Genomic DNA, 21,966 nt, shown 5'->3' with positions numbered 1-21,966 from the left:
ACCTTTGTACAGCAGGCTCATAGGAACCAACTCCTAGGGGCCAAGGTCTCTTTAGCCCCTAAAAAAATAGATTTGAGAGGGCCAGCCAGTCGTCCTCCCCAGTTGATGGTCATTGCCATTCAGCTGTTGTGCATGCACTGCGTCTTGGCGATCGATTGTGTGGGGCTTTCCTGCCCCCCCCCCAATATTTTATTCAAGTTGGCAGCCCTAAGTAGCTAGTTTCTGCACCAGTCTCTCACTCTGTCCTCCTTTCAGGCCAACTGCATTATTAGAGTATTAAGTACACATTCCAGACTGGCAAGAAGACTGCAAAGTGGGGCTGGTGAGAGAGACCTTGAGGGCCAGGTACAGAGGTCTAAGGGGCCGCATTTAGTCTCTGGTTCCAAGGTTCCCCATCCCTGCCATATCGAGGGACTGGTTTGTTTGTGAGCCAAAACCAGCCAATGTAGGAAGGGATAGCTACGTTGAGGAGAGAGGAAAAAACCAGGTGATCTGGAAACAGCTGCTGCCAAATTAAAACGGCAACACGCGACTTGCAGAACCTCCCATTACACTGTTGACCTTCCTGCCAAATAGCATGTTGCACATCATTTAAGATAGTGCAACTTTTCCAGGAAGCGACCATGAATACTTTCTTAACTTGGGCCACATCCAGACCACCTGTTTAAAGCTCTATGATTCGTTAGTGCAAAGCCATGTCAGAATTACTTAAAACAGCAACCCTAAAAGTATGGCCTTGTCTGCACTATTCACTTAAAGGAGTATCGTAAAGCCTATCCTCCATGAATTTCTCTGATCGTTTTTTAAAGCCATCCAAGTCGTTGGCCATCGCTGCAGTAAATTCCGTTGTTTAGCTATGTGTGGTGTGGATTGATTATCTTCCCCCGAAGAGGTATTCTTTGTGTTTTTAAAATATCAAATTTTATCTTATTTGAATTTTAAAAACAAACCAACCTGCACATTAAATTCAAAGGCACAATTGCCATCTCTTTTAGTTGGGCATATATAATTGAATTGTAGTCCAACCCCTGTAATGCAGGAATATGCAGCTGTCCCATAGGGGGATCGAACCTGCAACATTGGCATTATCGACACCATGCTCTAAGCAACTGAGGTGTGGTTAATAACTTAGGTGTAGATATCATTCTGTCCTGAAATCATCACAGCCCAAAGTCTCCCCCAGCCCTAAGATTGCAACATCAAGCCTATGGTGACCAGTTGTCTTCTAGCATGGCCAATTACTGTCTTAACACGAGTGCCTCTTCTTTCAGCAACTTCTGTTAGTAGCCTAACTGAGTCTTTACCAGTTCAATGCACTGAAGGCAACATCCAGGAAACTTCATCAACACTAGATTCTACACCTGTACCACCTATGCAGCCAAGGTAAACATTGCCATCCTGTCTTTGTGTGTGTCAAAGGTCTATGTGGAATTGTTACCATAATGTTAATTGCAGTATTTTCTATTTTGGGGACAGAATGGTAACTGCATGAATGAGAGCATTCCCCCTTTTTTTGGATTGGGAGTGCTGCACTATAGCTGTGTGTGATAGTTTTGTTAATGTATCTGGGGGCAGAGCAGGAGCCCGTCTTTCTACACTGTTCCCTATAATAGCAAAACTCAGGTGCTGATGGTTACCTAGACAGAACAGGAAAACGTGAGGGAGGCATTGCCATACTCAGGTGTGCTTTGAGGTTTGTAAAAGTACCCAGATTTGCTGGAGTACTCCCCAAAGATACAGATGTCGACTGGGGAAGATCTCAACTTAAAACTTGTTGGTATGGGCAATGGCACAGCAAAATCTGCACTTCAAAGTATGACCTAAACACTTGTAAGGTGAGCATTTGCACTTTGAATTGGAAGCACGCCAGTGAATCTGCTTTGGTGCTGGCAGCTCTGGTCCCAGTGCCTGGCCCCAGTTTCTGAACAGTCTTTCAAAGACAGTTCTATTATTTTCAGAGCTCTGTGCTAAATATACAAGGTAAACACAGTGGAGGCTAGTCCGTGGGGGTAAATGTGACACTGCCCTCATCCACCCATCAGCTGACCATCTTATTAAATTACAACCAGTCCAATGGGTGGCAGCACTTGTCTTTGGACAAATACTTTGCTTCTGATGATTTTATTCGTTTTGTCATTTTGTTTCTGCCCTGCTTTTCCTTCGAGGAGCTTAAGGCGACGACTGTGGCTCCCTTTCCCTGTTTATCCTCACGCCAGTCTTGGTGAGGTAGGCTCAGCAGAGAGAGAGAGAGAGAGAGAGAGAGAGAGAGAGAGAGACTGACTCCAGGTCACTTAGCAAGCATCATGGCCCAGTAGCATCTCGAACCCTGGTGTCTATAATATCAAGTTGCCCTTATAAGCAGTTGAAACAGTTGCCTTCTATATTTCATGTGCTAGTTATGGCAAAGACTGTACCACTTTCTAAAGAAATTCTCTCCCTGCCACCCCGCTTCTAGCCCTGTGTCAAGCCCATCATCACTCTTAGCAGAATCTGTAGCAACATGTGAAGTGGAAAGTACAGACATAGTGGACAAGGCAGGACCTGAAAGAGAAGATGTCCAAGGTTAGTATATGAACTAGTTGGATGCCTTCACTGTCTTTGTTTATGCTTTTTGGAATGCCTTGAAACACGAAGAGAAAACATACATTGTTGTCCTACTAGATCTACTGCTGGTTATCAATAACTCCGCAATGCCAGTTGTCAAAAACTGCAGAGGCCAGAACTGAAAAGAAGAGACTTGAATTGTACCCTGGCATTTCCCAGTGAGCTTGCTGACAATTGCATCTCTTTAAGAGTGGAGAGAATCTTTAAGCACTTAATACTTTTGTCACAGAAGGTATAAGGCAAACATGAATGTGCCAGGATTTCTCACCTTCCCCGCCCCGCCCCCAAAATTACTACTGTTTAAGCATTTTGGAAAGAGGTAAATAAAACAGTTGGATGAGCAGCTCTGCATGACCAGAAATTTAATCTTACTGGTTTCGGACTCCAGTAAATCCCATCTTTTGTCTACCAGCCCCTTTTGATTCCAAAGCTTGAGTGTGTTTGTTTATCTTGCGATATTCAGTCATATACTGAATATCCAGATTAATGCCATGGACATGAATGTTTCAGCCATCCAGTTTATTTCAAGAGAATCCAAACTTTGCTTACCTCGCTTAATTTGAATCCACCCTGTGGCTTTACAAAGAAATCACCTATACGTGTAAAGCTGAATTTCACTGCAACAAGCCTAACAGACTTTAAAGTTTTTTGTCAGTTGTGTGGCAAGTAATGCAATTATGCTAAAGTACCTGTGTTAGTCTTTTGCTGAAAGAGAGTCCTGGGACTTATTATGACATGAGCTTACGCAGAAAAAAACAAAATAAATCTTGCCACAATAGATTTTTTAAAATCAGCATGGTAACACAGAACTCCTTTGCATGTGGGTTTTTTAAAGTGACATTCAGGGAGATTCCCCTTTAAAATTGCTATATGTATTATTTGTGGAACTGAGCTTTCCTTGACGGATGTTGGGGCATCCTTGTGCCCTTTGGGCACAGATAACAGTGGAGAGTCTGGGCCCCCAAAACCTGCCTTTGAGCATTCCAGATGTGCTTCTAAAACAGATCGTGCTCAATTTCATCTTTTAGGGTGTGTTTTTTTGCAGTGACTCTAAACCATGTCATTAATACAGTTAACAATGTGATCCTTCCTACTCAGAAGTGAGTCTCACTGTGTTCAGGGAGACTTACCCCCACGTGTAGCGTGCCTAATATTATTTGAGTGTTCCTGAAATTCAGAAACACAAGCAGCAGTGCTCTTTCTCATACACATTCTGGAAAGATGCAGTGAAATGACATAAGCACAGCATTACTCAGCTCCCACACCCATCCCTGTGTACTCATTTCTGCCATGGGGGAGCTGTTGCAGATGGCTTGCAAGTTAAGCTGGATCTCGGTCACACACTTGACAGCTAGGGCCTTGAGATAAGAAAAGGGGTATTAGACGAGTGTCGTGTGTTCTAGAGTAAGTGAAAGCTTTATCTGTATTTTCCTCCCAATATAACATAGCAGGGTTTCTTCCTTTCTTGAGAGAAGCCCTTGTGGGCGCCCCCTTGTGCTCATTGGGCTCGGATCACATCTTCTGCCTTTGGTGGGGTTTTTTTGTTTGTTTCGTTGTCCTTCTTTTAGCTAAGCAATACCTGCCTTTTAGTTCTGTGGTCTGGGCTCTGATTTGCTGCATATTCAAAACAGAGCACTGGTGTGGGGTTTTAAAAGAAAACCCTACACTGAGGTAAGCGTAAGGGGCCTTCTACCAGGTCTAATAATTTGTCCCCAAGAGCCTGCCATTGTCTGTTCCGACTGGCAGTGACTCCAGGATCCCAGGCATGGATTTTCTCATCACCTGCTCATTTTTGACTGAAGAGTCCATGGATTGAACTTGGGAGCTTCTTGATGCAAAGCATGTACTCCACTACTGAGCCATGGTCTCTTGCCTGTATGGAAATGTGGCCACTCACTGGCTTGAGTGGCTTCTGGGTGGGGAGGGGAAAGAGCCTTAGCTGCAGCTGAGCTTTCTTCCTTGCTAAAACCAGCTGTGTTTGTCTCTGTGAATGTGGCATAACCCCCTTTTCTGTTTGGAGCCATCTAATCTTTAGGGTGTTGTATTGTGTGATACCACATCTGTAAAAGAGATGTGAACCGGGTCTCCTAGCCATAGAATGGACAGTGCACTGTGAGCATGACCACTGGCCAAGCGTGATGGCAGTTGTAGTCTGAGTACATCTGGAAAGCACCACATTGAGCGATGCTGCTCCAGACCCTCTCATGTGTGCTTCCCAGTTTCTTGCAGAGTGAAGGTGGGATATAAACCCTGATGCGAAATATAAATGAAGGGGACACAAAGCCTAAACAGAATGGAATGAAGCTGCCAAAATGCAGTGCCATATATATATATTCTTCGTTTATATCAGGGATCAGCAAGGTTTATCTTTCCTGGGTCAGATTGGTCCCACAGAGATCCCTCTGTAGGCTGGATCGCGTGCGCGGCTGCGATTTTCAGCATTTGTGCGTCCACAGACGTGATTTCCAGCACCACGGAAGCAAGTCCCTGCGCTGCGCTTTTGCCGGACTAGCGCAGCGCGAGAGCGGGCTCCTCGGTTCGGGGGTGGCTCGTGGGCCGGTCAAACAACCTCCGCGGGACACTTCTGGTCCATTGGCCTTAGGTCGCTGACCTAACACCTGGTTATATGTTAATCCAAGTCATGACTAGTCAAGTCTCTGTTGGTGAACAGAGAAACCATAAAATGGTCTGTATCTCAAGATAAATAGATGATTTGAAGATGTAATGCGATTCCAAGACATCTGCTGAACCCTTTAGTTGGTGGAAAGCTCGCCTGTATGAAATTTTGGTATGCCAGGAGTTCTCTCCACAATCCACAGAAGGACATTACAGGGTATGAATCTATGCTTTCCCATTACAATATATTCCCCCAGTGGCTGGTTTCTCCTATTATATTTTAAAGATACAACTCATGCATAGCATCAAGAACTGAAAGTACTGATAATGCGTTTTACCTGGGGAGCAAATGCTCACATGAGTTAGAGTCGTATATTTGAGCAACTCTTTTACAAAGTAGAAAAGAGAGGTATAAGTTCTAAAAATATAAATATATATTCGATAATTTTTTTTGCCTGTAATGCTTGGATATATCTGTGGATCTAAAGCTACATAGTTTGGTGCAGTGAAATGTGGATTGTGTGAGTCTGTGTAAAATTCAATATGTGGGAAATACCTTGGACTGCAGTTCCGTTCATACTTACTGCTATGAGCTTTCTGCGGTTGCAGTTTGGGATAGCACAAGGCTCCTTCTCCTAACCATAGCTCAATGGTAGAGCACATGTTTTGCGTGCAGGTTCAATGGTAGAGCACATGTTTTGCGTGCAGGTAATTTCAATCCCTGGCATCTCCAGTAAAAACAGGGGATCAAGGAAGAAAGATCTCTTTATCTGCCTGAGACCCTAAATAACCCTTGGCCTGGCTAAAATGTTCTACTAAGCCAAACCACAGTTTAGCATGGATGTGTGGACTCTTGGAGGTTGTGACTGCTTTGCTCTTTCCCACTTGTTCTGTTCTGATGTGCCTTGCTAAACTGTGGCTTGGTGACCCAGCTGAGCCTTTGCTCATAGTTCAGTTCTCTCCAGACTAACAAGCCATCACCAGGGTTTGTCCTGTGGCTTATGGCTCATGGAGAATTCCAGGAGAATTAAACCATGAACCTGGTGGGGACAGAATGCTAAGCCAAATCATGACTTAGTGCAGCAGCAGAACCACCAGGAGGAGGAGTAAAGCAACCTCAGTCTCCCCTCCAAGAACCTGCACATTTCTGCTAAACCATGGTTAGCCACATGCCACTGGCAATTGAAGTAGATAATACTAGCCTAGATTGACCAATGGTTGGACCTGGTAAAAGGCAACTTCTTTCACACAGTTGGACCCTCTAGCCCAGTGCTGACTGACTGGTGAGTAATCACTCTCCAAGGTCTCAGAGATATTTGCCTGCCTTCCTACCTGTAATTTCTTTAGCTGGAGTTGGCAAGGATCAGAGCTTGGGCTTATGCATCCCCTTATCAACTGCCCCCATCCTCACCCAAAATCTACGAAGGTGGGCACTTAGGAATCTTCATCCTTAATATGCATGAATTGATAGATATCCTTGGCTATGGCCCCAGTGTGGATTTTCTGAAAGGGAAATGTATTGTCTTTCCCCCCACCCCACTTGGCACAAAGCAATTTCCCACATGCAGCTGACCTTCAAACTGCACATATTGGAGATTTTTCTTTGGACAAGCACACTGGGAAGCCATTAGTCGTACCTTGGTTGGCTAACGCCTTGCAACTCGGAACGTTTTGGCTCCCAAACGCTGTAAACCTGGAAATGAGTGTTCCGGTTTGCGAACGTTCTTTGGAACCCAAATGTCTGACGGGGCTTCCGCAGCTTCCGGTTGGCAGCAGGAGCTTCCTGCAGCCAATCAGAAGCTGCACCTTGGTTTCTGAACATTTTGCAAGTTGAACAGACTTCCAGAACAGATTACGTTTGACTTCCGAGGTACCACTGTACTAACTTTCCAGTGTGTGTCCATGCATTTATTCAGCACTTATAGGGACAGGTAAAATAGGAAAATCTGAAAGCCACGTGTAGATTTAGCCATGTAGAATAGCTTTCTGTGTAGTGGGGACAAAGAGAAATAATTTTTGTGTCATTTAAAATATTTGTATGCCGCAATTTATCAAGGGGGTTTAATGCATGTAGCAGAGTAGGAAGGACTTTTTGCATACCTCCAGACCACAAGAGCTGTCTGCCTGAGGGCACCCATGTTGCTTCATGACATTCATGCGTATTGCATTTCTGTTATTCTCCCCACTTTCCAGTGCTCATTCAGTTGCAGTTCTGAATCCCTGCACAAAGAAACTGATCCTATTGTAGCTAAGAAAGGAGGCAGGGGGGACCACTTGATCAAACTACAGGGTGGGAAAACTTCGTTCATATCTTTGTTTAACTTTCTCCCATCTACACTCCCAACACTTTTTGTGTCCTCTGTTTCCAGTGGTAACCAAGCAGATCAAATCACATTCCCTTGCTAAGCAGTCCTCCCTCGCCACCCTCACCCTTGATGGCTTTGCACGCAGAGTCAATCAGCCCTGCGCTGCTGTAGCCCTCAGGTGTAAGGAACTGTAGGAGTGGGTGGGTCCGTTTTGAACAATAAACGAATGAAAACCACTTTCAAACTGACTACGCAGCATGTTTGTGTGCGTGTGTGTGTTTTCTAAAGAATAAAAATACATACCTAAAATACATGTCCCGTTGAATAAATAGAACCAACATCAGTGGACCTTGCCGAAACAATTTCAATAGACAGTACCGGAGAGGAATTGTCGATGGATAACTCAGATTTACCTGACACTACCAGGGGCTCAGAAACAGAGTGTGATTATGATGCAAGCATAGAAACTAATATAGATGATCCCGATTTCCCGGATGAGAACTCGAGAGTGAAAACGAAGAGGCGCGATACAGATTTAACACTAAACACAGTAGGTAAGTGAGTTTCCTTGTTAACGTAGGTTATAGCAGTGACTCCCAAACTGGGCTGGGGCAGGAAGCAAGTGTGTGCCACGAGAGGGGCTGGAAAATGAACCTTGGTTAAAACAAGTGCCCAAACCAGGTGCATTCGCTCTGTAGGGATGCCCTCTTCCCCAGCAATGACCTCTACCAGGGGTGGGGAACCTCACCTTTTCCCTTTCCCCAGGTTGTACCCCTTGCCCCTTGCCCTCCTTGAGTTCTTTTGCCCAGCTGATACGTGTTCTGGAACTGTGATGGTGTCTCTGCTTGTCCAGATGGAGACGAGGTGGTGTCAGGGGAACCCCTGGCTTTTGCATGGCTGGGATTCGCACTGCTGCACTAAGATCACATCCATTGCTCTGTCCACTGTTGCCTCTGGCCTCACCCACTGTCAGCGTGTGACTCCCAGAAGGTTCCTCACCCCTGATCTATACCCACACACTGTTTCTGCCACTCTTATTGGCAGCGATATCTTCCAAAAAAAAAGGTATAAGGGAATGCCAAAATTCCCTGATGGCACCTTGCAATGCAGCGGAGAAGGCAACAGGTGAATCATAGAAATGTCACAACTGCCAAGACAGCATCCTGGGTCCCAACCCTGCATCCAGGGTGAAAGGGGGCCCTGGATGCAATTTTAGCTGTGCTCTCTGGCAGGCATGAAAAAGAGGCCCACACTGTTAGACTAAAACAGGTGTGGGATGAACCCCTGGCCCTCCAGATGTTACTGAACCACAACTTCCATCAGCTCCAGCCAGGGATGATGGGAGGTGTAGTTCAGCAGCATCTTAGACCACACCTGGTCTAAAAGCTGCATGAGAAAAGGAAGCAGCGAAAGAATGAGACATCTCTCCATTCTCCACTCAAAAATGGGCCGAGGGAACAGTGCCCCAGATACTAAAAGTTTTGGAAACGCGGGATTAGGTAAAACGGAGCATAGAGAGAAATAAGCATCTAGTTCTAATAGTATGTAGATGGACCCAATCTAGTACTCTTTTTAAACCTGTTCATTTCAAAGGCGGGGAGATCTGACCCTGTGTGTAATTCTCCTGTTGGAATGCATGGGAATTCAAAAGGGCTAAGCTGTCTAGATTGTGCACAGTCTTAGCACCTGGCAGTGAGTCAGACCTCAAACACTTTTTATCCCATCCTTTCCCCCAGTCTTGGTCTAGACATTGTCCTCTATTTGCTAATGTCTTTTAACATGATTCTGCTACTAACTTTGTTATATGCATGGCATAGTTGCTAATTTAAAAAGCTGTTCTTTTTAAGCTACCTTTGAGAAAGAGTAAGCTTACTGTAGCAGTTTTCCACCTTTTTCTGCATGTTTCTGCATTCAAATGTCTGTATATCTTTATTCTGTGTCCTAATCCTGCTCTAATAACCTCTCTTTCTTTCTTTCTCTTTTAAATTCATACTTCCATTTGCAGCTCCAGATCTTTCAACTTCATGCTGTTCTGTAAAGAACAAGGGTGTAGCAGGAAAAACAAAAGCTTTAACCATTAAGTGCACCCTTCCTGATGTCCAGGCTTTTCATTTGCCTCTGATGTGCTTGCTGGTGGCTGTGTGTATATGTATGTTTCCTCCCTCCCCTTCAAGCACCAGCCTCCCCTTTCCTTGTAAAAAATCATTTTCTGTTCATATAAGGTACAAAGAGATCAGTGGCCAGCTCCAAAAGAAATGTGCACCCAGTCGCTTGTATTAGATCTTTTTGACTTCTTCTGTGGCTAAGGGCAACCACACACACCCAGTGCCATATCTCAGAATGCTTCTAACTCTCCCCGTTCGAGATGTAGTCTGCAGTGCAGCAGAGGAGTATAAACTGCTGCTGTACGCCAGGTCAGGCATCTTCTCCATCTAACTTAAGTTTTACTGCTCCCAGCATATTTCCTCCTCCCTTTAAACTGAAGATTTAACTGAAGGTACAGTGGAACCTCAGTTGTCGAACATAATCCATTCTGGAAGACCATTCTACTTCCAAAAACATTCGACAACCCAGGTGCAATTGCCGGCCGGCAAAATCCATTGAAAAAATAGAGGGGGGAACTGGAGAAACGTGCTGCGGAAGCCATTCGACTTCCAAGGCGTGATCGAAAATGGAAGCATTCACTTCCGGGTTGTCGGCGTTAGGGTTCCGAATTGTTCGGCTCCCAAAGCATTCGACAACCGAGGTTCCACTGTTCAAAGCTTTGGGATTCTTCTGCATGCAGAACATATGCTCTTCCACTGAGCACTGCTTCCTACTCATTTGCGAAGAAAGAACATCTAAATTCTCTTTTCAGCTGCGCAGAACTCATTGCACGGTTCCTTGGATCCTGGCCAGTGCGTAAAATGTTCTTGTGTGTTAACCTACAGTTGTCCAGGATAGTCCTGACTTCATCTGTCTCCCCCTCCAGTATCAGCTTGATTCAAGTATATAGTCTGTGGACAGTGAAAGTCTGGCATACGACAGGGATGGGTAGCTTGTGGCCCTCTAGATGTTGAAGGACTCCAGCTCCCATCAGCCTCTGCCAGCATGGTCAATAGGTGCCCTCTGGAGATGTTTTTGTCTTACAATTCCCACCAGAGGGAATTGCATTGCTTTTTGGCAATGGCTGCTGTAAATTTTTTAGCAATGTGCCCCAAACTTCTAGTACTTGGAGCACGTTTAAATTATTATTTCCTCCCTGAGTTGTAACTGGATGCACATCGTTCGCCAGATACCTTGAGCAGGCTTGGTATCTCCATTGATACTGTCTTCTATCCTTCGCCCTGTGCATTGTGTAGTTGTCTGTAACTCAGGTACAGACTGGTGCTGTCTAGCCATGGGATTCCCCTCCTCTATTAGCAAAAGGCTGCATCAGGGAACAGACACATCCTTACTCCCTCCTGCCGGATTGCATCTCAGTCTTGTCCGTATTATTGGCAGAGAGAGGGAAGGTCAGTGCTAGGCATGGTCTTCTCTACCAATATGAATTGCTCCTTGTACATTCAACAGGTTACCTTAATGTTCGATGCTTTCGCTCCACTGTTGTGTCCTGGCACAGAGTTTGGTCTTTGAGTTTTTTGGCTGTTCTGGAAACTGAGTCCTCCCCAAATTGCTACTCTATTCCCCGTTCCTCCTAGTGGGCTCTGGTATAATAAAACTCCTTGATCAAAGCCTTGTAATTCCAACCAGTTGCCATATTTCATCTAACTTTGCAGTTAGGTTTTCAACACTTCCCCCTCCCCTTTCTGTATTTGTCTGTCTGTCCTGGAGCTGACTTTTATGTACATTCATCCTCTGGCAGTATTCTGCCAGGGACAATCAGTTTGTTTCGTGATGTCCAAAGGTCAGAGAAGGGAATTCTAAAAAAGTTCTATATTAACTCAGCTGCCTAGCAGTTTCCTGCCTCTTAGGAGAGGTGTGTTGAATTTTGAATGGCTTCCTATAACAACAAAATCTCAAAGTGGTCTACAACAAGAATAAAATACAGTAATGAAACAAAATGTATTAAAAACGTAGGGATAGAAACGTAGGGATAAAAACATCCAGCCGCTGGTGCTGCACAAATGAAACTACTTCTCAGGGCTGTTGGTTGCCCATCCACAATGATTACCTGCAAGCATGCAGGTCACATGGCCACACTCTTCCCCCACAAGGGTGAGGTGTTTCTTATCTCCTTTAAAAAACAAGCTAATTCATTTTAAATTTGCATCTAAATTAGCACATGCAAATATGTGCCTTTTTGTTGTTGTTTCAGCAGTGAACTTTCTCTTATTTTGGGGGTGTTGCACAAGTGCTCCCTCTAGCTGTTGCTGGATACGTCAGCATCGTTTAAGTTCAGGGACAAGCCAATCTTTTGGGGAGTGTGGAGTAATGGGGCATAAAAAGTCATAGTACTGCTTGGAGCTGGGTCAGTCTCCCCCTGAGGATCTCTCCTCAAAACCCACCTCTTCCATGAAGGTGTTGACTTTATCCCTTCGTCCCTCACCCTGGTCCAAAACTAAGCAGACATTTTAATTGTTGCTGATATACACCCCCCACCCCCCACACACACTTCCATTACATCTCCATTTGTTGTCTCACCCCACAATTGATGGCATGTTCCTGGAGCTTTGGTCCAAAGGCCCACGATGTAGCCACCTTTCTGACGCCAAGCAAACCAGGGTCTGGCTCTTGGGGATCCTTGCAGGATATAGCAATGCAATTAAATATATTTAAGGCTGTAAGCTCCTAAATGCAAGAGGCTGAGAGTTCTGTTTGATTTTTCTCCTTTATTTACTCTTAGGTTTACCCCATTTATCCCCCCTTGACTGCTTTGTTGCAGGGACCACATAATACTCGCTCCGCATTAGTAAGGAATCAATTTTTTAGCATTGCACTTTGGAACTCCCTGCCTCTTGATATCAGGCAGAAGGCTTCACTGTACTTTTCGGCACCGGATAAAACATGTTATGCAAGTGGTCAAGTGGGTATATATGGGGTATGCAAGTAAACTGGTCCCAAACTGTGAAGGGTTGTTACCTTGAACTTGTCCCAGTAGCGAATTGGCAACCAGCACAGGCCTCTGAGCAAAAGTGTTATATGTTGACAAAATCACGTTCCTGGCAGTAGTTACGCTGCAGCATTCTGCACTCCCTGCAACTTCCAGATCAAGCTCAAGCAAAGCCCCACGTAGAGCACATTGCAGGAGTCTAATCTCAAAATAACCAATGCATGAACTACTGTTACACATCAGATGTTGGGAGGGCAGGGTTATTATTGTAAAACCTTTTACCTAATCTCTGCCTTGTTTCGATCAATGGTTTGCAACCTGAATTTATCTTGCTTGAATAGTGATGTGCTTAGGTAATTTTAGACTCTGGTTTCTGGCACCTCTCGGGCGGGTGCCACTGCGGGCCGGCAATCTCCCTGCCCGCTTCTTGCCTTTACATACTTCTGAGAAAGTATGAAAATGAACATTTCAAGTCAAAATGGGTGGTGGCCAGTGTGTGCGGGTCTACACTTTTTTAAAATCTATGACTCCACCTAGCGCCTAGCCGCTCCTAGGTGCAATTGCTCAAGCTATGGGACAGAGCCAATTCGGATTTCCTTTTCTTCAATCCGTCTCCCATGTAGCGGTAGTGGGCCTTAAGCTTTTAAGCCTCTACCGTTGCACACAAGTATTTTCTTAAGGGCCCTTCTGAGCTGCCCTAGCCATCCGCCTGAATCTATGAGAACAAGGGAGGCAGGGGCACATTTATTTGACCTGCACCAGAACCAGGGGCAACCCCCAAACCAACTAGGGAGACAGCTTGCCATAGTTTTTAGCACCTCCTCGGGCACTGAATGCAGCTGTTGTCAAACCGGCACCCGTTCAGGGCTGCCCCAAGTCACCTGGTGACTTGCTGTAACAACTTCATGGTGAGTTCCGGCACCTATTTTTTCTTGGGGGGGGGGGGGGAAGCACTGGCTGTAAGTAAAATGTATTGCCTTCTTTGCTGGCTCTGGGAGCTGCAACTGCTTAACTTGTTCTAGACCAGGCAACTTAAGCCTTTTCAGAGATCCAAGACCCAAACATGCCTTTGGGGACCCATTTCTCAATCTTTCACCATACATTTGCATGGTGGTAGTATGCCTGTTGCAACCCGCCTTGGATCAGACCACAGTACACTAGTGAGTCCTCACCCACCAATTGGAAGACCTAGGCAATCTTCAAAGATTATATTGAGGAGTTGTGTTAGGGTTCTGAGTCTTAAGCAACTTTTAAGGCTGTCTGCAAAGACATGTTTTCAGTCTTATATAACCCCCTATTTCAGCTGCCAGTGGCCCACTTCAGATGTCATTATTTCAGTCTTATTTCAGACTAAGAGTGGTATTTAAGCCAATTCATGAAGATAGCTAAAACTAAAGGCGCACACTTCCAGCCTTATTGAACTGAAGTTCACACTTCTCTCTCCCTGTTTTAAAGGTGTGTGATGATTTCAGGATTATTATTATACTTTTATGGCATGGAGCAGATCTCCCAATGGGGTTGCACCCGCAGAAATCCCTCTCTTGCAGAGCACAATGATCAGTTGGGGTGTAGACATAAATTACTGGCATGGCAATTATTATTTATGTCAGCCACTTTGTGAGGCTTGCCCGAAAAATGAAAATGTTTTGTATATTGGGAGTTAGCTGAGGCTCGGTGGGTATTCTTTAGTTGTGATTCCTGTTGGGGTGCTCCCCTTCCTCACCCTCCCCTTTGCAGTCCCCTGCACACCCCTAATTTCTATTCCAGTGGCTTCCAACTTCCCCCCTTCTTATCTGTAGTGTGCTCCCAAAACAAGACCCTTAACAGCTTGGGCCAAGAATACCTTATTCCTCAGATCCCTACCTGATCACAGGTGTTTAGGGGAGTGTCGCTGCTATTGGTCCCTTGTGGCTTAGATGCACAGCTTGTGTCCACCAGGAGCCATGCAGTCAGTAATGTGGGGCTGACTCTGTGGACATCTCTCCTGGCTGAGGTCAGACAGATCCCCTCCCTTTTTAACTTTGGGTGCTTTGTGAAGACCTTTTTAGTTCAGCAGGCTTTTTAAGTAAGGCCCTCCCTCCCCCCCCCCCCGATTTTATGGATAATTTAACTTTATCTTTTGTATCTGTTTTGTACCTCATTGTACACTGCTTAGAAACTACAGTGCTTTTAAAATTTGTTATTATCAATGCATATCCTGTATTTCAAAGATTTCAGCGTAAAATTGTGTTGCAAGAAACCCACAACCATACATAAGGCTGCACATTTTCTGGAGCTCTGTTGCTCCATTGCCTAAGAAACATACCCCATTTCGCCGTAAAAAACATTGTTCTGTTGCCTTCCCTCCCCTAACCCTTGCTATATTCATTTATTTAACCGTATTACAATTTCCTATGTTTGTACAATCCATTCTTCAACAATTGGCGTTCCTCTTTTCATGTCCCTTTTTCTTTAAAAACAACAACATAGGTTGTTTGCCCTTAGAATGTCCAGCTTCTTCGCTATGGAAAACAATACCTGTATTGTTTCATCTTCTGTATGAGAAATAAATGAAAAACATGATGTTAATGTGCATTGGACTGAGGGTGAACGAGGAGTTAAACGATGGAACTCCCTCCTACAGGATTCAGCAATGGCCACCAATCTAGATGGCTTTAAAAGAGGTTGGGACAAATTCATGGCAGAGGAGGGAGAGTCTTTGTTCTACTTCCATGGTCAGAGGCAGTGATGCTTCTGAATACCAGTTACTGGAAACTGCAGGGGGGAGAGAGCGCTGTTGTGCTCTCGGGTCCTGCTTTGAGGCTTTCTATGGGCATCTGGTTGGTCTCTGGGAGAACAGAATGCTGGACTAGATGAGCCATTGGCCTGATCCACCAGGGATCTTCTTTTGTTATTGGGAGAAGATAAAACTTACGTAATTAAACACGCACACATACAAACACCCTGGTGTTAATCAGTATATGAATTGTTAAAAGATCTACTCCAAAGCAGTGGCTTAGCATGGGTTGCTGGTGCCCAGGGCAGGGCAAGTGTTGCACCCCTCTGGTGGACTGGGCAGCTGGGGGGAGGAAAGGGCGAGATGGCCCAACCTCATCGGGGCATCAGGCGCACAGAGGAGGCGTTGTCCCAGCCCTGAAGGCTCGGACCAGGTGCAGCTTGCCTCCCTGCAGCTCCGGAAGGTGGCAGGAGCTCAGCAATGCTGAGGGAGCCTGCTGTGGGTTGTCTGGTTGTGCCCGTCTCATAATTTTGCACCCGAGGCCACCACCCCTCGGACCCCTGCCCACTACACCACTGTTCCAGAGGAGCCCCAAACCCTCTAGAGTTTCTGGGGGCTGCACAGGGGAGGGAGTGGAAGAGGAAGGCTTGTTGGGTGAGCAGAAGTCTGTTGTGCTTGGGCAAAGGCAGTGTTGCACACATCCCCTTATACCCCCCGAAACGAGGCTGTGTATTGAGCCTCTCTGCTGGGTTTCCAGCACATGAAGTGCTCTGTGTGCATCCAGGGGAGCAAGCGGGGTGCAGGCTTCCTGTCGAGTAACCCCTTTGGCGTGGGAGATTTTCATGTGAGCAGCATACGGCCATCATTTCCCTTTGCAAATAAATGTCCAACTGCCTCTGAATACAAAGCTAAATCTCAGCTTGATTTCCGCCTCTCGTGACTTGCAGAGAGATTAAACAAGGTGGTGAGTGTATGGTGGAGCCTTCTGGAGTATTTAAACGATGGAGGAATCTGGTTAAAGTTCTGGACATGGCCAGATTTGGGTCTTCGAGGGAGGAATTTAAACCCCAAGGGCGCAGGACCCGAAACTGCAAAGTTCAGTTTTTTGCCTTGTCTTTATCTCTCTCGCATCTTTTTGCTCTCTTTCCCCGCAGCTTCAGCATCAGATAGCGCAGAGCCATCCTCTGAAGAACAAGAGAAATCACTCGACAAACCAAAACAGAAAAAAACTCGCTGCTTCATGTGCCGGAAGAAGGTTGGGCTTACCGGTAAGTTCCTTTTCATTTCATTAACTTGAAATGCGAGCTGTAGATCAACAGTAAGAGCTTACTTCTGCCTTTGAAATAGACACGTCTGGATCCTCTAACATTGAGCTCAAACCAGCCCCTGCCTTTTACTCCCCCGTTTAGAGGAGGTAGTGCAAAGCTTGATGATTTTGTGTGTGTCTTTGAAACTACAGTGGTACCTTGGTTTACGAACTTAATCCGTTCCAGAAGTCCGTTCTTAAGGCAAAGCATTCTTAAACCAAGGTGTGCTTCCCTGCAGGGGACTCAATTTACAAATGGAACACACTGAACATGTTCTGCTTCCAAGGCAAAGTTCACAAGCCAAAACACCTACTTCCGGGTTTGCAGCGTTCTTAATCCAAGTTGTTCATAAACGAAGCTGTTCTTAAACCAAGGTACCACTGTATCTTTATAGCAGCTGCTGTTTCATGCATCTTATTATTACTGCTAATTACGGTAAGTAGCCTGCTCTTAATTGTTAAATTGGGTTTTTATAAGACTTCTGTTTTTTTAATGCAAGTTTTATAAGACTTGTGTTTTCTTTATGTAAGTTGTACATAACTTGGCAATCCACCAAGCTGAAGGGCAAGTTGTGAAGGTTCTGAGCAAGTAATAATGAAATGGTGTATTTATTATTAACATTACTGGTGTCGCGTTGTCACTGTGCCCTTCAACGTGCGATGAGCTGACAAGCAGCCTTTCAACCAGTCTGATCTGAAATGTTGTGCAGAAAATTACTTTGGGGGTCCCTGCAGCACAATACACACCCAGAAGGCTTTGTTTGGCCAGAATCGAGTCTACACTTCCAGAACTGATGCTAAATACATTACTTCTTGCAAATGAGCCACCATAGCCACTAGAGGTCCATGAAAATTTTTGTCCTGGGCTTTTTAGACTTGTCTACCCATGTACTGGGACACGGGTGGCGCTGTGGGTTAAACCAGAGAGCCTAGGGCTTGCCAATCAGAAGGTTGGCGGTTCAAATCCCCGCGACGGGGTGAGCTCCCGCTGTTCAGTCCCTGCTCCTGCCAACCTAGCAGTTCAAAAGCACGCCAAAAAGTCGAGTAGATAAATAGGTACCACTCCGGCGGGAAGGTAAACGGCGTTTCTGTGCACTGCTCTGGTTCGCCAGAAGCGACTTAGTCATGCTGGCCACATGACCCAGAAGTTATACGCTGGTTCCCTCGGCCAGTAAAGCGAGGTGAGTGCTGCAACCCCAGAGTCGTCCGCGACTGGACCTAATGGTCAGGGGTCCTTTTACCCTTTGCCTTACCCATGTACTATCTGAAGCCAAAGGGGCACTCTTTGTTTTGTACACAGGTATATGGCTGAAAGGACTCCCTCGGAAGGGGGTTGACTCTCCTTCCTTGGAGATTTTTAAATTGGATGCCTGGCCATCTGCCCTGGATTCTGCAGTTGGGATCCCTGCATTGCCAGATGTGAAATACATAGACATTAAATTCAGCTCTCCTGCCCCACTAGGCGCTTTGAGCAAAGGAAGTGCACCCCGCTCTTCTCCTGACCCCCAGGCCTCTTACAGCCTCCCTGTCTTCTCTCCTCCGCAGGATTTGAATGCAGGTGCGGCCACGTTTACTGCGGCGTCCACCGCTACTCAGACGTCCACAGTTGCTCTTACAATTACAAAGCGGACGCAGCCGAGAAGATCAGAAAAGAGAATCCTGTAGTCGTCGGGGAAAAGATCCAGAAGATTTGAACTGCTACACTCTAGCTGGAATATTAAACAAAAACGAGAAAAAAAAACCACAAAAAATATATGACCATCTGCAGATGAAATTGACTTGAGCTTCTTCCCCTCGCCCACCCCCTTCCCAATTCTTCCTCCCCTCCTGCTTTAGTCATGCCGAATCATGCATGTCATCCGAAAGCATAGGTTCCCCCCTCTCCCTTTTAGAACAACATGACTAAACTTTATTGCAATGCCCCCCCACCACCACCACCACAACAGCTGAAGAGTTAAGGAACCTTTACACTTGTGAGATTCACTATAGGAGTCCCTGTGGGGCCCCTGAATAAATACGATGGCTATTCAAGTATTATCCTTTTGAAATAATTTTTAATTTTAGTTGAGTGCAGAGGGCTTTTTATAATACCGACACAGAGATATATCACTCAAACATGCATGCATTAACCTGGCCGTTTTTGTTTTTCGGGGATTTCCCCATCTTTTTTTGTATATAGCTTTCCTTTCCTTTTCTCTGCAGCACGATTTCCCTCCCCCCCCCCCTCCATATCGCCTCGTACGGCACAACTAGCGATCAGTAACTGAATGTATTTTAATCATTGCGGCTGCTTGGGTTTTTGTTTTTGTTTTGTTTTCCGTTCTCCTCCCCCATTAACAAAGGTTTATACATATGTTAGCATAATAGCTTGTTTGCACCCCCCCCCACTACCTATTTATGTATGAATCATTTGTAATGCGTGAGTCTGAGCGTGTGATTGAGTGAGAGAGAGAGAGAATTCTGAGATTCTAAAGTTTGCGTGTGGGATTTTTGTTTTTCCTTTTCAAAGATAACTTCTAGGATATTTCTTCCCACCCCCTTCTCCCCTGTGTGTGTGTGTGTTCTGGGACGGGGGGAGGGCGGGGGGGTTGTCTGCACTTCCTTGCCGACTGCAGGTTTTCTTGGGGTTTATGTTATTGGGTCCTTTATGTACACCAATATGAAGAATGATGAAGTTTTAACTGTATTGTATTTATGTTCATCCACGTCTTTAACTTTGATTAAAATAAAATTTTAAAAAATTGGGATTTGGAGGCGATGGTATGCGTTGCTTTGTACATGGAAGGACTCCCTCGGCAGGGGGTGGGACTCTCCTTCCTTGGAGATTTTTATGCAGAGGTTGGAGGGCCATCTGTCCTGAATGCTGCAGATCAGATTCCTGCATTGCAGAGGGCTGGACTAGATGACTCTCGGGGACCCTTCCCACTCTACAACTCTGTGGATGGACTGTAGCTCAAGTGGTAGAGTATCGGATTTGCACCAGCAGGTCCCAGGTTTAATCCCCAGCACCTCCAGGTAGGACGGAGAGGGTCTGGAATCAGCATACGAAGCATCATCTCCCCGCACTGAGCTATGGCTCAGTCTGCTTCAGTCACTCATACAGAATCTCTCTACCCTCATCACCACCACACCAAACTCACTTAAAGTGCGTGGGTCCCCCCCCCCCCAAGAATTCTGAGAACAGCAGTTTGTTAGGGATGCTGGGAATTGTAGCTCTATTGCAGCGGTTCTCAACCTGTGGGTCCCCAAATGTTGTTGGACTACAACTCCCATCATCCCCGAGCTCTGGCCTTGCTAGCTAGGGGTGATGGGAGTTGTAGTTCAACAACATCTGGGGACCCACAGGTTGAGAAAGGCTGGCTTAGGGGGTCATCAAGAGAAGGCATGTGTTTTAAATGTCTGGGGTGGAGCGTTGGTCCAGAGTCACAGGTGGGTGGACCCAGACTGTGTGTGGTCCTGAGATGCTCTCCCTTTGGCCTGCCAAGCTAACACATCAGTAGGCAAACTAAGGCCTAGGGGCCAGATGCAGCCCAATCGCCTTCTAGATCCGGCCCACGGACGGTCCGGGAACCAGCGTTTTTTTACATGAGTAGAATGTGTGCTTTTATTTAAAATGCATCTCTGGGTTATTTGTGGGGCATAGGAATTCGTTCATTATTATTTTTCAAAATATAGTCCGGCCCCCCACAAGGGTCCACAAACTTGCTAAACTGAAGCTCTGGGGAGCAGAGGGGGGAGGTTTTAAATAAAGCCCTTTCCATGCCTGCAGAGGAGAGGGTGTTGCGGGCAGGACCTCCCACACTCGCGGGGGCTTTCCCCGCCCCCTCGAGAACTGGGGAATCCCTGGGCGTGCCTGCAACCCAGCCCGCCAATCGGCGGACGAGGGGAGGCGCGGCTTGGGCTATTTAAGGCCAGGCACGCCCAGGGACCGCCCTCTTTTCCCCTCACCCCAGCAAAATATAGTCCGGCCCCCCACAAGGGTCCACAAACTTGCTAAACTGAAGCTCTGGGGAGCAGAGGGGGGAGGTTTTAAATAAGTGGGTGTGGAATAAGTGTGTTACTCTGCATGCCCCCTGCATGGTCTTACGGCAGGTGGCAGCGATTTCAAGCACAACATGAAAAACTAAAACAACTTGCAAGAATAGGGCGGGTCCTAAGCTCAGATTTTTAAAGCTAGGGTTAGAGGCTGAGGTGCATCTTCATCATTCACAGAAAACACTAGTGAAATTGCCACACTGCCATTATTCAGTTTAATTCTTCAGTATTAAAAGACTGTTAAAAGTGATTGTAGCATTTAAATGTGCGAGCCTATGCATGTTTACTCAGAAGCCAGTCCCGCTGAGCTAAATAGAGCTTCCAGGAAGGGTGTGTTTGGTAGTGCTAGAGTGTCCAAGCTGTTCTAAATATGTTTATCAGTTATCCTTACAACCCTGCCTGTAGGCCAGTGCAGTATTGCCCCCATATTGCAGATAGGAAGACTGACACCCGGAATGCCTTGCCTACTGCAACCTAATGTTTTTTGTGCCTTTCCACCCAAAGAACCAATTTTCTTGAAGGAACTTCCCAAAGCGTTTACCTAAATGCAACTACCAAAGATCCTGTGTGTTTAAGGAATTCTTTTTTTAAAAAAAAAAAATATTTATTAACAGTTTAAAGATTACAAAAAGAAGAAAAAGAATTAAACAAGACAATATGATACATTACAAAAACAAAAACACTACATAAAACATTGAATTAACAAAACATCCAATAGTTTCAATATCTTATCTTTCATTCACTTGTTTCCACGACCTCCTCACACCTCCCTTTTTGCATTCCACTTCAGTTAACTGTTTCAGCAATTCCTTTCCATCTTCCTCTATTTTCTGTCCTGTAATTTATCTTAACATATTCTAACCTTATTTTTCCCTTTAATGCATTAACAATCTATTTGTACTTAGTTCCTTATAACATTTCTGCTAAAGCCATATAACTTCATTCCAACATTTTTCTAACCATTCATTGATTTTACAGTATTTCTGTAAATAATCTTTAATTTTTTTCCAAGCTTCTTCCACCAACTCTTCTCCCTGGTGCGTTTAAGGAATTCTTTCTGAGCTGCAATTGAGAGAGAGCCACGCTGAGACTTTGGGCTTTGCCCTGCCAATATAGTCAACGTTCAGGGCTGCTGGAGGGCTACAGAGTTTGGATTTGGATTTGACAGATTCCCCAGTCCTGGATTAGGCCCTGCATGGTGCAAAGGAAATTCAGGCAGCATCAAAGATGATTGGGAAAGAGACTCTCTTTGTCTGTGATTCCACATCTCATGCCAGCAGCCTTCCCTGAACCTTGTGCCTTCCAGATGTTTTGGAAGCTGCTGGCTGATGGGAATTGTAGTCCAAAACAT

General features: G+C 45.5%; 1 protein-coding gene across 6 annotated transcripts in view; it reads left to right on the top strand.

Annotated features, from left to right (window-relative positions):
- The window catches only part of ZFAND6 (zinc finger AN1-type containing 6), a 77,866-nt gene extending 58,539 nt beyond the window's left edge, over positions 1–19,327 (top strand). For 3 of the 6 annotated variants that reach the window (XM_083712907.1, XM_083712906.1, XM_083712908.1), the window contains exons 3-7: positions 1,272–1,383; positions 2,456–2,562; positions 7,859–8,080; positions 16,429–16,542; positions 18,126–19,327. In XM_083712907.1, coding sequence (XP_083569033.1) covers positions 1,272–1,383; positions 2,456–2,562; positions 7,859–8,080; positions 16,429–16,542; positions 18,126–18,274 — 704 coding nt within the window. In that variant the 3' untranslated portion in view covers positions 18,275–19,327. The remainder of the gene's footprint in view (positions 1–1,271; positions 1,384–2,455; positions 2,563–7,858; positions 8,081–16,428; positions 16,543–18,125) is intronic. The other 3 variants (XM_083712911.1, XM_083712910.1, XM_083712909.1) reach the window with 2 other exon arrangements.
- Positions 19,328–21,966: the final 2,639 nt, after the last annotated feature.

The sequence above is a fragment of the Podarcis gaigeae genome (assembly GCF_964106915.1).
Source record: "Podarcis gaigeae genome assembly, chromosome: 14".
Lineage (NCBI taxonomy): Eukaryota > Metazoa > Chordata > Lepidosauria > Squamata > Lacertidae > Podarcis > Podarcis gaigeae.
This window is presented reverse-complemented; position numbering and strand designations above follow the sequence as displayed.